General features: G+C 52.8%; 1 protein-coding gene across 3 annotated transcripts in view; it reads right to left on the bottom strand.

Moving 5' to 3' along the window:
• Positions 1-14,649, bottom strand: part of CUX1 (cut like homeobox 1) — a 349,697-nt gene that overhangs the window by 76,826 nt on the left and 258,222 nt on the right. For 2 of the 3 annotated variants that reach the window (XM_073884183.1, XM_025864556.2), the window contains exons 10-11: positions 10,889-10,993; positions 4,999-5,187 (exon numbers count right to left, since the gene is read on the bottom strand). In XM_073884183.1, the coding sequence (XP_073740284.1) occupies positions 4,999-5,187; positions 10,889-10,993 (294 nt within the window). The remainder of the gene's footprint in view (positions 1-4,998; positions 5,188-10,888; positions 10,994-14,649) is intronic. The other variant, XM_025864557.2, reaches the window with a different exon arrangement.

The raw sequence follows: 14,649 nt of genomic DNA, 5'->3' as shown, positions 1-14,649 counted from the left end.
TACGGTGCTTTGGTGAGGTCCAGATAGAATAATGCTCACGGAATGAGCAGCACACGACCAAGCACTCTGGAGATGGGGGTTGGTTACTGTTACTGGTGTTATTAGGACTTTATCCCTGGCGGGTGGTATCGGATAGGACTGTATGATTTTGGAAGGGGCTCTCTGATTCTGAATCCAAGGGCTCTGTTTATGAAGTTCTCCACTTCCTAACGGGCTTAGGCTGTTGGGCCTCATGCTCCTCCCCTGGACAATGGGGAGAGTAAGAAAATGGGTTCCCAAAGACAGGACCGTCGCAGGGTGTAGGTCCCATCCATTTAGCAATACAGAGCACACACGTGGTCCTCGGAGCTCAGCAGGTGCTCAGCAAAAGGATCTTGAGTTGCTAGAAGAATTATCCATATGAAGTTCTTAAAGTGCTCTAGGGCTACTAACTCATGGGACCCCTGGCAGGAAGACTGATGCAGAGACCCTCGGAAAGGGCTTTCTTCTGGGCAGCACAGCAGGGGGCAGGGCGGTAATACATCCTTACCACCAAACAGATGGTGGGCCGGGGAGGTGACCCTGCTGCCGTGTGCAGATGCCTCTACCTTTCCCCCCAGATGGTGAGAGACAGGCTTCCAGCAGCGTTCTCTGAAGTCCAACAGTTCAGGCTTGGGGCAGTGGTGTGTGACCCCGTGTCTTCACGGGAACCCCTGGGCTGAGGGGCCACCAGCCGAGAATGGGGATGTGTGACTGGGCTCCCTGCTCTGGGGGAGGGGGGTCTGACACCCCGCCCCTTGGGCTGACATGTCATCCTGAGGTCCTGGCTGCACCCTCCTTTACCTGCATGGGGAACCCATTTGGTCTCCATGGTTCCTTGGTGAGAGGTAGCAGGCATGTAAATTTAGGATCTACTGATGCCGGGCATGTTCTGGGGGCAGGGGAAGCCCAGGGGGCCCACGTGGGCCCCGTGCACACACGGTCAGACTGTGACAGGGGAGTGATGGTTATCCTGGAGGGCTCGCCACAGGCTGGAGAAGTGTGACCCTGGACAGTGAAGGGGGATCCCCAGGAAGGCAATCCTATCAGAGGTCACTTCCAATTTCCCCGAGCTATGATCCAGGTGTGAGCCAGGCAGCCAACTCCTTCTCACGGAACGGTGCCATCACAGCCCAGGAGGGTCCAGCCTCAATGCTGAGGCTACCGGGACGCTGCCTGCAGGTGGAACACCCGGATCTGACACGAGGTGGCCAGGGTAATGTGTATCTTTCCGAGAGGCCTCCTCACAGATTCCCACAAGTAATCAGCTTCTGAAAGCACTTCTAGTAACATGCCCTGGTTTACAGCTGCCTTGGAAGGGCCTCCTGCTCCCCACGGAAGCCTCACTCCTTCCTCTCCAAGAATCTGTGCTCACACCATCTTCAAGACCCAGCCAGCACAAGGCTGAGGGAGGCCCGGCCCCGGGCTCTCTGCTATTGGGACTTCGGACGTTCGGGCTCGTTTGTGAGACCCAGGGTAAGTCTCCTGCCGGGGAACGGGCACAGTGGAGGGACATGCATGGGCCTCTCCTAACGTCAGTAACCCCCTCCTCGAGACCACAAGCATCATCACGGCTGCTCATGTGCTGAGGCTGAGACATCGAGAAGACACTCACTGAAACGAGACTGAAGGCAGCCTCACTGCAGATAGGTTAGGGAACCTATGTATCAAAGAGCCAGCATCCAGAAACAAAGAACTGAGTGAATCTAGAGAAGTGGTCATTCGTTTTTTCCTGGCCCAACCCTCTGAGGAACACAGCGTGCTCCATGGTGGCTCAACAGGACCCACTGAACTGCAGGAGATGGCAGGGGGTCGGGGGTGGGGTGGAGACAGAGAGTGGGGGAGGCCCCTGGAGACAGCCCCCCAGGTGATTCTAATGCACTCCCCATCCCCAGTGGGAAGTACTCATCTTTAGAAAATACCAGTTTCTCCCAATGGGAGATTGGCATTCTTTTAGCTAGCCTTTCTTATAAATAGCCATTTTAAATTGAAGCTATTAGTAGTGTGATTTTCTGAGCTTCAGCAAGTAAAATGCAGGTGACTGCGTAATTACAGGGCCTCTGTACTGAAGGGCTCCAACAGAAGACCACAGAAGAGAGTTACCAAAAAAAAAAACAGTCTTGTAACGGCAGCCGGGTTATTTCATTAATTACAAATACAGAATTATCCTGTACAAACGGCAACGTGCTTGAGTACTTGTCAGATTCGGCAGGAAGAAACATCTCCCACTTCTGAGGCTGTTTCCATGTCTATTTAAAGGGGAGGGGAGCACCACTGTATGTGGATAGCGATGTGTTTAGGGTGAACTTGGCTTGAGAAAGTAGAACACGGGGCAAAAGAGACTGGCAGACATCCAACTGTTGATTCATCCTCACGGAATTACCAATCGATCGTCTAGGTGAGGAAACAGTAGTTGCAAGAGATGGAGACTTTCAAGGTGCTGGAGAAAGCAAACCAACGGCCCCCCACAAATATATTCCATTTCAGGGTATGGCACTGAGAAAACCCCAGGAAGCTCAAGAGTAGAGACTCTGCCCTGTGAGATCAACCCCCACGTCTCCTCAGTGACTGTCATCAAGCACCTTAGCATTTGTCTCAAAGACCATCGTCAATGTTCACGGCAAAACCATCCCCAGCGCCAAGCAGCGGAGCCGGGCCAAAAGCTGCAGCATCCTCAGACGGCGATCCCAGTTTGAGCCCTGCACCGTGTATCCCAGCGTCCCCCGGGGCTGAATGACATGGTCCCAGAAGGAAAAGACTGTGGTGGTGGGGGGGGGGGCGCGGCTGGGGTGGGAGAGGGAGGAGCAGGAAAGGAAAGCCCCAGGGGAAGTTCAGGTGCCACTCCCGGCCGGAGAACCCCCATTGCAAAAGCATCAGGTTGCCACTTTGACGGGTCTCATTCATAATCTATTTTTCCTAATAACTGCATTGCTGTTTAGTTTAGATTTGAGACTATAAATTATACACATTAGGGGGGGAAAAAAAAAAGCCCTGGGAAGGTATCTCATTCAATTAACCTTACTCCTTCGGGTGAGGGAGGTAGACGCGCTCGTCTGGGGGAGGCTAATGCCTTTTGTGTGCGGGTTCAATATTGGGGAGATCTTCACTCCTGGTGACAAGGGGTTAAGATAATTAGAATCAGAGAAGTCTTGTTACTAGAGGATATGTTTTGATTATTAGATCAGATGAAGATAAGGGAGCGATAATTTTGGAAGAAGTATTGCCAAATTGTTTCATTAACTGCACCGTATTAAAGAATTCCCCCAAGATACAGATAAAGAACATTAATTTGTAAAACTGCATTTCATTTTTTTTGTGTGTGAAGGCAAACATTAAAACCTTAACTGATTTAGAAGAAATTGCTCCATAATAAAAAATGTAACTTCTATAGCTTCCCTCTCATAGTCAAATGCAGGATGTATCTGAGTCCCCCCTTAACTGTAACAAAGCAGAGAAAGGCAAATTATCTAATAATAATGTCACTGCTGGGGTCAGAAATGGCTGTAACATGAGAAAATTAGATTTAATCTAGAAATAAAAGATGAACGCTGGCACTCACTGGGCAGGCTGTTGGGAGAGTAAGAACCATGGGAGAAATAAATGTTATGGTCGATGACAAATGTGTTCACCCTCTCCCCAAAGTCAGCAGGACTGGCTCCTCAGACACTGGAGGAAACCCACCCTGAAGAGGCCAGGAGGAAACCAGGGAGGGAGAGCGGTGGGTGCCCCGGGTCAGGGAGGTCAGGCCCGCGAGCTGCCGACCTGCTGGAAACTCGGCTCAAGGTCAGAAACACGGGCATGCGTTGGGAAGGGAAATCTCAGTTTTTTAAAAAAATTAAGATGGGCCTAACTACATTCTGGAATTACTTTACTGAAGAGAAAGTTTTCCTGACATTTTTACAACTGATCTTGATGCACTGTATTTAGTACATGAAGACTGGGCTTGGCTGTCATTCGCACGCTCCGCAAACGGAAGCTGGGCGGGCATCGCGCAGGCTGGGGAGAGATGGCAGAGTGGGGGCCCGCTGGCCTGGGGGCCGGGCCCACACTCTTGCTAGCCCTGTCGCTTATCGTCAAGTAAGACAGCTCCGAAGAGGCCCTTCTGGCCCTGACACGCCACGAATCTAGGGTGCGAGGACATTCTTCATACCGTGCTGTTACAGGTTGAAAAATCTTAAATCAAGTATAAGTATTTTTTAAAATATACTGGAAGGCTGGCGGAGCTGGATGCAAGGCATGTCTGTGCAGCTGGTCTGCGACCTTGGCAACCACTCCAACCCCACACAAGCAGGTGCACAGAATGTCCCTCTTTGGGATACCAGGTGGGGAAGCAGCACCGTGGGTGGGCACTGACGACGGGGCCTTCTACCAAGTGCTGCCTGCAATGCACGGCCCATGAAGGGCAGTGTTGTTCAGGCAAGAGCTGGTAGAAGGGTTCAAAGTCACTCTCCCTGCCTTGGGCTCCAGGACCCTGCTTCTAGCTCCCTCACAGAGGTTCAAGGTTGCCCTACTTGCAGTCAATTCCAGACAAGATGCTCTCCGGAAAGGAGCTGGGACGGCACCTGTGAAAGATGCGTCCAGGGGAATCTCATGCCTCCTTATGCTGCCACTGTTCTCACTGGAGGGAAAAACTCTTGCTGATGGTTGGAGCTCAGGCTGAAAAAAACCTGAGCCGTCACTTCTGCTTTTAACGTGAGGATGAGTTCTAACCATGACCTGTGCAATCCACAAACGTGAAAGACACTTGTGCAACAGCCAAGGCAGGGCTGACAAGGTGGCTTCTGAGCTAAGGCCTCTTGTGGCGGTCACCACATCCAGCACATGCCCCCAGACAGTGAAGACAGAAGTGACCCCCTGGGCCAGCCGGCCCCAGGCTCCTCCAGGGTCACATGTAGAAGAAGGTAGAGACAGCAGGGGTGTGTGTGTGTGTGTGTGTGCGTCCAGCCCTCCCTCAGCCCGTGGCCTCCATAGCACCCTTACTTTGAGCGTGCTGTTCTTGGCACTCAGCTGCTGCTCGAGCTGGGAGATCTGGCTGGCCGAGTTCTCACGCAGCTTCGTGAGGCTGGCCTGGAGTCTCTGCACGTCCTCCACCAGCTGGGCGATCTCCCGCTCTTTGGCGGCCAACTCAACTTCCAGGCTGGAGCGGGTCAGCACCTCTATGGCCTGCTCCTGCGGAGGAGAAAGGAAATGACAAAACTGCCCTGGCTTTGGGTGGGGCTTGTGTTTATCTGTGCCGCCAAAGGAGGCAAGAACGTGCAGGTGGAGTGATGGAGACAGCGCGCTCATGGTGAGACGTTATCTCTTGCCTCTGCTGGGATGGACCTGCCAACACCCTCCCTGCACCACCTTCCCGTCTGCATGGCAAATGCGCCTGGATTTGGCCAATGGACAGTATTTATTGGGTGCACACCAGGAGCCAGGCACACTCTGTGAGCACAGGGAGAAGAGTCCCTGTTGTCCCCAGGCATCCAGTCAGGGGGTGGGGCTAGGTAGCTGAGATGCCAAAGCGTGTTGGGCCCCAACTGTGCCACCCCGAAACTGAAGCGGGGGAGGGACATGGGGTCAGACTTGGGTGAGCCTGTGGGGTTTTAAGAGGATGTTCAGGAGAAGCCTCGTTGAGATGGTGACACCTGAGCCACCATCTGAAGGTGACAGAAAGGGTCTTGCTGCGTGCTGGGGGTGCCAATGGGGCAGGCTCTGAGGAGGTCCCCTGGAAACTCTGAAGCATTGGGATTTTCCATCCCAAGATGCAATGCAACATCCCTTTGGTTCACTACTGCGTTATCCAAAGGCTGGGACGGTGTCTGACCAACTGATTCTCAGTCAGCATTTTAAAAAAGAGCTAAAAGACGTGGAAGAATGCATTTGGTGCTTCTCTGCTTAGGAACGCTTATGATAACTGATGTTGTTAAAATCTTACTGCCCACCCCCCAATTTGCTCATTTTGGAAAATACGCAGAATAGGAAAAAAGGTATTACTAAAAAAAAAAAAAAAAAAAAAAAAAAAGACAATACTAATAAACAAGGTCTAAATCTGTACTTTATCAAGTTTTAAAAGGAACTCTGGCTCCTGAAGGACTCTGGAAGCTTTTCTGGCGGTGGCTGCACTTCTTCTGGGCATGGCCAGGGGACAGGGTCGAAGGAAAGGACACACTAGTCTCTGTGACAGCAGAGACCTGGGGGCAGCTCAGGCTACAGGGTGGGGTGTCATCACCCTCACTGTCATGCCCCCCTTTACCCCCAGAAGCACCCCAATTCATGTCTTGCTCTTGCCCATACTGGCAGCCAGGCACGATGTGCTTGTCACAGGGTTCTCATGCTGGGGGGCAGCTAGTCATCAGGGAAGCAATTTTTCCACTTCTCCCCGCTGTGAAATTAAGGACCTGATCGTTTAAGAACGTAAAGCTCTGCGTGCAAAGGAGTGACTCCTTTCTGTTCCTTAGGTTTGTACTCTCTTGGAAAGTAAGGCCTTCATTCTTCCTGAGCCCTGGCAGACACGCACGTGGCCCCGGCAAGCATCTTCCTGCCTGCTTCTTTAAAAGGCACATGCTGTCCAGATCAGTTCTGTTCAGAGTGTGCTCCCCGGAACTGGCGCCAACTCACAAAATGTTGCCGGTACACAGGGAGACAAGCCCGGAACGGGAGAGCGAGCATTTAGAAACTTTCCTAGCAAGTCAACGTTGCTGTGACGTGTTTACTGTCTTTTGTAAAATGACCAGTCTGCAACAGATCAGGAATTAACAACAAAACCAAACCCACCCTTGACCTCCGAGCGTGTGGGAAGCCCCACTCTCGGCAGGAGCCACGGGAACCTGAGATCAGTCCTCCTGGTCGTGCCAGGGGTTAGTGCCTAACTCCACATTAGTGAGAGAAGCATGTGGAAGTGAGCTGTGAGGAGGGAAGGGAGTAGAAGGGCCGGTGGGCCTTGTCAGGAGGGTGGTCAGAGGTGCCCGCACTTGTGGTGGCGGGCCTGGGGGAGCAGGGAGGGGACATGATGAGAGGGATATCCAGGGAGGTCGGTCTCATGGGGGGGGGGCAGAGATTGAGCCGTGTTATCTCATTTTAACTTATTTATCAATTTTCCAACCTGAGGGATGCCAGCCATAATAATGGTGTCTAGTGCTCTCTGGGAGAGTCTGTATAACGAGCCAGATGGGGAGCTGGGGCTCTACACGGGCAACTGCAAGTTGAATATACCAGGGATAAGTGGTTCAAATGATATGTGTAGAAACAGCAGCCGGCAGTGCTGAGCCTGGACTCAGGATGGGGACCTGGGGGCAGGCAGTCCCAGAAAGCCATCTGCTCAACCCCAGGGGCCTGGAGTTGGCCCGGCCCCACGCCGGCCGTGTGACGTTGGGCACTTCAACGGACTCTCAGGCACCCAAGCCGACCTCCTCATTCATAACATAGCCAAAGCCATTTGTGTCTTACGTAACCTCCAAGAGATGAGATCATCCACCCAAAAGCAGTAAGACCTTGGAAATGAGACAGAAAAGGTCATTCTACTCAAAGCCCAAATGGGGCTCACTTCCTGGCTGTTCCATCACAAAGACACGCAGGAGATAAGGCAGAACCAGACAAGGGCCCAGGAGGTGATCAAGGGGCAGGGGGTGGAAGGAGGTCTGGGCCTGGGTCTCAGCGCCTGGGCAACAAGCTAGAAAGGAAGTTGTGCAACACAGCGAGCACGGGCTGAGACGAGGGGCGCTCTATACAACTGCGGGAAGGTCAGTGTCAGGCACTTGCGATGCTCTTGTGATCACTGCCAGGAAGTGAAATGTACGATTCAAAGAGGGTCAGGACTGCTGGCTCCCGCGTGTCTCTCTGGGCCTCAATTCAGCTGTACCTGAAACACTTGGGGGCTTTAGAAAATACATGGGTTCTGGGCCCTCCCCTGGAGACTGAGGCTCAGGGTCAGGACTCTGGCTGGGATAAGCCTCTGAAGGAAGGAACAGAACTGACTTCCCACAGTGGGCACCAGACCCAAGTCTGTCCCAGCAGGGATAGTCCTATGGCTCCAGGCTTCCAAGACCTCTAGGGGCTCCTACACTATTCATGGGTGCCAGGTTCCAGGGGGGGTGGGGCCTCTGATGGCTCAGGAGCCAGGACAGGATGTGTGAAGATGCTCTGCAGAGTCTGAAAACATGGTAAAAGCAAAAGGAAGCCCTTAAGATGATGACAGTCCAAAGGGAAAAATGAATGTAAAAGCAGAAGTTACTGAAGTAGGACTTCACTGAATCTTGTCCCTTTGAACCCTGTTCACCACCCCTCCCTCCCAAGCTGCGTGCATCTGAGTCCTCCAATGGAGACCAGCACGCCCAGGCCGAGATAAGCTACGTAATGACCTCTTTTATCCTGCAGCCATTTCCGTAGCAAATATGGATGAGATGTAACAGTATGACTCGAGACAGGGAAAAAAAACCTTACATGAAATGATGGTGCGCCTAGGGCCCCAGACTCAGAGACAGATGCCTTACTTATATTTATCCCAGCGGTGGAAAGACGAGGGCACGGGGACCTCAGTTTCACTTTCTTACTGACCCCCTGTGTTTCTGCCAACACCAAGTAGCCAGGGTAGGCTGATTCCATCTGGTGGACTTACCCGGTAGGGTCGCCTGATATACAGGCATGTTTCCTAATATTATGGTTTCTTTAGGTTCAAGGGGTGGCCTGGTGTGGTGCACCAGAGCCCTGAACTAATATTTGTCTATACATACTTGACAGAGGACCTGCATATGTCCTGTCTCATTCAACGCACACGAAGGAGAGTAGGCTCGATGGAGGGGGGAAAAGAGTGTGTTACGGAGTAAGACAACTTAGGACCAAACTGCAGCTTGATCAGGTTTGAGCTGTGTGACCTTGGGTAGTAAATAACTTCTCTGAGCCTGTTACCTTACTTGTAAAACGAGGATAATAAACCCTACCTCTAACGACAGCGGTGTCTCAAGGCATAAAGGAGACAACCAGATCAAGCCCCAGCCCAGCCCCCACCATAGAGCAAGAGCCCGCTGAGAGGTGGCTCGCCTTTCACGACTGGCGATTCCGTTAAGACACCCAACGGATCGGTTTTGGCTTTTGCTCGATCTATAGACTCCACTGTTCCTCTGCCGAGTCCTGCCAGCCAAGCCCAACAGACATTTTCCCGCTGGCCTAGTTTCCTATGTTTGCTCCCCGACTGGCTGGGGCTGGAGCTGGAGCTACTGGGAACGCAGGCCCAGGGGGGAGGCCTGGCAAGGCTGCTCTCGGACGACTGAACCGGCGCCACGTAAACACTGCACTTAGCCCATGATGAAGTGTTTAAGCGCCTCGAGGACCCACAACTTACTCTACCTACAAAAACATTCATTTCCTTCTGAAATGTTTTGGTTGCTGCAGTCTCGGATGGTGCCAGAAATCCTTTCAATCAAAAACATTTAGCTCGGGAGCCCTGTGCAGACACATGAGGATGGACGGCTTTCTCTCGAGAACCCCAGGCGACCACAGAGGCCAGGAGAGAAGCTGAAATGACTCCTTCCTCGAGGGCTTCCTCCCGCCTCAGCTATGGTGCCGGGTCCCGTGCACACACGCTTGGATGAAGGGACAGTGACAGAGCCAAGGGGATGTTTCAGGTACAATGAATACCAGAGTCCATGAAGTTGTGATGGCTCCTTAAATGGAAATTTTTTCTCTGTACACTGAAACAATCATGTTTTCTTGAGTGTTCATTAATTAATTAATGAACTAATTATTTTTAAAATGTGATGTTAACTTAAGGACAGAAAACGAAAAATCCGTTCTTCAAAAGAGGTCCTCACACTAAAACTCTGCTTCAGATTCGCTCCTGGGGAATAATTTTAAGAAGTCCCAGTTGCGTCCTGGCTTGGCCACTGGGGCCAAGCGTACTGGGGCCAAGCGTTCTGGGCCCACAGGTTTACATTCTGGAACTTTCACTTTGTCATCTAGGGCACCTACAAGCACAATTCACCCACCAGAGGCCACGGGAGCTGGAGGGCCCTGGGGGCCACTCACTCCTACTCTGCACATAGGAAACTGAGGCTGCCCAAGTTTGACTACCTGAGGTCTGTGGGCAAACAGGTGACGAGCTGAGCTTTGCACCCATGGCTCCCGGATCAGAGATGGTGAGGCCAACCGCAGTAAGTTAAGTGCTGAGGCTGAATGACATGGATTTGAGGTCAAGCCTTGCTCTAAGCGCTTTGCTTGGAAGAAGTTCCAGAACTCTTACAACACGCATGATGAAACCCCGGCCCAGGTAAGTCAAGCTACCCGCCCCAAGTCATGCAGCGCTGGGGTCTGACCCCAGGGGCGTGGCTCTAATATCCAGGTTTTAACTCCGCACTGCCCCGTGTCACTGCATGGCGCTCAAGGCAGGAGCCTGGAATCTCCAAGTCAAAGCTGCCTCGATTGAGCTGGGAAAGTTCCGTCTAAGAGCAATTTTTATTCATCTCAAGAAAAATCAAGAGGCATACAAAGGAATAAGATGTGTGCCTCCTTCCGAATGTTGGCACTTGCAATGAGTCTGCTACCATCTAGGCTTGGAGCCGGTTATCGCTTTATTCCATCTTTGGCCTGCCCCGCTCATCATCAACTGCTTTCTCACGTTGGAAGGACATATCGAGGTGGAGACCAAACCTCCAATTTTCCGGTGTAATTTTGGTAAGGCTCCCGCCTCACACGCCCACCCTCTGCCAGCCGTCTCCCCACGGGCCTAGCCGGGAGGGCCCTCTCTTTCATGAGGAGATCCCCTGCCTCAGCCTCCACGTCGGGCGGGCGACACGCCGACCACTTAGCATCGATGCCCCATTGGCAAAACTCTTCCTCTGACTGTTACAGGTCCCATCCCCAGACAGAGTCCCCACAGGGCCGGGCTACCCACCACGTCCGGCGCCTTCTGGATCTGCGAGGCCAGCTGGAGAGAGTGGTTGGCCGACGAAAGCTGCTCCCTCAAAGTCTCCGCCTCTCTCTGAGCCACCTCTGCCCTCTGAAGGAAATGAAAAGTGTGAGAGAGAAAGTACATTCAGTTTAACAACTGACAATTATTACAAGAACATTCATCAATTCATGCCTGACTGACTATAATTGATTTTCCTAAACACTCAACCTAATAAATGCTAGAAAAAAAACATAGAATGTGATGGATTTTTATTTTAAACAGTACAAGGAAGAAATAATTGAGCGATTATGACAGTAATTTAACGCTAGGAGCAAGGAATCCCCTGCTGATACTAATGCTCCGGCCCACTGAATTTCCCAGACTGAATAAATACAAGTGGAAATAGAGTCTTTTGATTCAATTTCTTTCTATTCTCATAGACCAAGAAGATTTTATTGCAGGATTACTCCTGGGAGTAATTCTCACGGGTAAACAGTGAATTAAAGACACTTTGGCCATTCTCTTCCTAAAGACGTGCACAATGTTGTGGTTGTTTTCCTTCAGCAAGTATTTCCATAAACGTACGGGGTGTAAATGCTGCCTCTTTTGTGACGGCCAGGCTTATTTCAACATATTTAACCCTTCACCTGACCAAGTTCTCTGACGCCGACACTGGCCCTTGCAGCCAGCCAGCCAGGCTGACCAGGGGGCCGAGGCGGGAGCGCGGCTGGGCCCGCTGGGGGCAAGGGGGTGCAGAGCCCACTGCAGGAAGGGGGCCAAGGAGAAAAGGGGGCAAGCTTCCACTCTTTGCGTGTCATTCCCGAATGGGAAAACCACTACCACTGGATGGTAACACACGATTTCCCACCCAGGCGGTGAGACTGGGACACGCTGGTGACCACTGCCCAAGAGGGCACCGTGGTGCAGTGGGCGGAAGAGCGGGGTCAAGCGACCTCTGCCCAACAAGCTTCTTCCATCCCCCCCCAGAATAGGGACACAGTCACCTAGTCACCTTCTCAGGGACCCCGCAGGGATCAGCCTCCGCAGGAGTGCCCTGCACACAGGACCCATTCGCATGCGTTTTACTACCGGGCTCGTCCTGCCTTTACAGTTATGACGGGGACGAAACTCTAGGAGGGCTGGGGGAATGGCAGCACTGGGCACACGGCCCAGAAGTCGTGCGCTGCTCTTTCCATCAGGCTCACACTGCACCAAGAGAATAGATGAATGAGGAGAGCCTGGCTGTTGTGTGTCTTCTTCTTCTTAAGATTTTTATTTATTTGACAGGGAGAGAGCGTGACCACAAGCAGGGGCAGTGGGAGAGGCAGAGGGAGAGGGAGAAGCAGACGCCCTGCGGAGCAGGGAGCCCGATGCGGGACTTGATCCCAGGACCCTGGGATCAGGACCCGAGCCGAAGAAAGACGGTTAACCGACTGAGCCACCCAGGCGCCCCATGTTGGCTAATTGCTAAGAAAGGACTGAAGAAGAGAAATAAGAAGTGAGCCTACCCGGTACTTCTAGATCAATCTAGCTGGCTGAGGAATGGGTTTGGCAGCCTTCAGCGATTCTGCCGCAGGACAAATTAGGGTGTTTCTAACAGCAGTTACTTCTGCCCAGGGTAGTGCTGGTGGCTGCCCGCCCTGCTTCTCCAGGGGCGCTTGGAAGCTCACTCCATCTAATTCGCATGGTGCCTGGCCAGGCCTGTCTGTGCTCACGGGGCTGCCTCCCTCCCTCTGCTCCAAAACGAATCCAGAACGGCCCGCCAGGCAAGGTGGCAATGTGACCGGCGTGGCGACACAGGCAGGGGTGATTCCCGGTTCAAGGCCAACGGCAGGAAATCTCCTCCTCAGTGGCAGAATGCTGGATGTGCCACTCCAAGTTTTTCTGATAATCTTGTCATTATTACTGAAAAGTTTACTCTTCTCTTTCTGGTCGTCGAAGCCCTTGGGCATAAAACCTCCACAACGCTGCCAGGAATGAGGTGTATTTGACATATTTCTAGTCTCTTGGACTAGGAGAAAGATTTCTTAGCCTGGTGGAGAAGCTGTCTGAGTAGCAGCCAACGAGGCCGTGCAGCCCCGCCTGGGGAGGCTCTCATATGGCCGAGTGGCGCACAGCGCTGCCTCCCTAGAAGCGGGTGGCTCAGGGAACACGGACGGGATCTAGCTGTTGAGGATTTTCTCCTCGCCTGGCGTAATTTCTCCAGAGCTTCTGCACTTCATTCGGTTTCCAAGTTCACGTCCAGAGTCACTCTGTGGCCTTATCCATGGTGGGTCACGGCCTTTTTACTGCATTTGGCTTGACTTGGTTACTTCGGGGCAACTTTTTCGATTGTTTAGGATTCGTAGGATTTGTTTAGGATTTATGCCCCGAGGACATCAAACACAAGACAAAACAGAACAAAAGGAGTTGAGGTCGTCTGTGCAGCTAAAGAGGCCCAGAGCAGACGAAAAATAAAAGCAGGCCCAAGAGCAGCTGAAGGACTGGGGCAGCCGTCGGTAGGCAGCTGGAGGGAATCAGTTGCTGAGGTTGTGAATTTAGTCTCATCGTCGGCAGCTGAGGCAGGAAGAAAAAGGGGCGCCGTGCTGGGTCAGCCCCGCGCTATCCCGGGTGCAGAGGGGGGTGTGGGACCCAGCGGCCACCCCTTGCCAAGCCCGGGCTGCTCCCCCAAGACGCTTCCTCTGCTGGCTGTTGCTGACTTTCTGTACTTTCCTGGGAAGCCAGAGTGGGTGCCGCCAGCACGGGGAAAAGTGAAGCCGGAGGGCAGGAAGCAGCCGGCAGCACTTTAAGAAGTCTTCCGCCAGTCAAGCTACCGCAAAGCAGGGATGAGTCCCCACGTATGTGACACTGGCTGGCCCAAGGCACAGCTTTGTATCTTGGGAAGGGCGGCCAGAACTGTGGGTCTGGGGTGTCTCCTCATCCGAAAGGGAGGCCCATGGGGACCTCCAGGCCTCCCCACCCAACTCCTCAAGGGCTCCTGAAGGGCCCCAGGAAGGGCAGTAAGGGATGCTTTCCCTCAACTCAGCCCCCGAAGGAGGACACATTAGAAAGCCGATATGGGATGCCGACAGCTATTTCTAGACCTTGAAGTCTGAAAAATTTGATTCATAAAAGATGGAGGAGGCACGGCGGGGTGGGTCAGAGAGTGGGCAAAGGCAAGAGCCTCAGGTGGGGTGGGTGAAGGCCCAGAGGGAAGGCTGGTGAGGCCAGTCACAGCCTGGCGTGAGATGCAGGGAGAGGTGGCTGTGGTTAGGCATTCTCTAGGGAGGCGTATTTTCGCTCCCCCCTGCCAGAACCAGGGTTGAGACATGATGGAATCCAGGCTTTTCCCAGTTTGGGGTCCTTGGTTTTAAAAAGGTGGTGATGGTGGGCGCCTGGGTGGCTCAGTTGGTTAAGCAACTGCCTTCGGCTCAGGTCATGATCCTGGAGTCCCGGGATCGAGTCCCGCATCGGGCTCCCTGCTCAGCGGGGAGTCTGCTTCTCCCTCTGACCCTCTTCCCTCTCGTGCTCTCTCTCTCTCAAATAAATAAATAAAATCTTTAAAAAAAAAAAAAAAAGGTGGTGATGGTGGTGGTGGGTGTCTGATCCAGTCTCCTGCCCAACTTGGCCCTGGTCTTTGTGTCTTGTCCCCTTCCGTATATGTGGCCATGAAAACCGAAGCTTGGGGCCACCAGCGATGAGCAAGTCCCTCCAGGGACAAAGCATCCACATGAGCTGGCAATGGGCTGAGCCTCCAGGTAGACCCATGGCTTCCCAGGGGTGGG

The sequence above is a fragment of the Callorhinus ursinus genome, unplaced genomic scaffold, assembly GCF_003265705.2.
Source record: "Callorhinus ursinus isolate GAN/ISIS: 27379988/994484 unplaced genomic scaffold, GSC_fseal_2.0 scaffold55, whole genome shotgun sequence".
NCBI lineage: Eukaryota > Metazoa > Chordata > Mammalia > Carnivora > Otariidae > Callorhinus > Callorhinus ursinus.
This window is presented reverse-complemented; position numbering and strand designations above follow the sequence as displayed.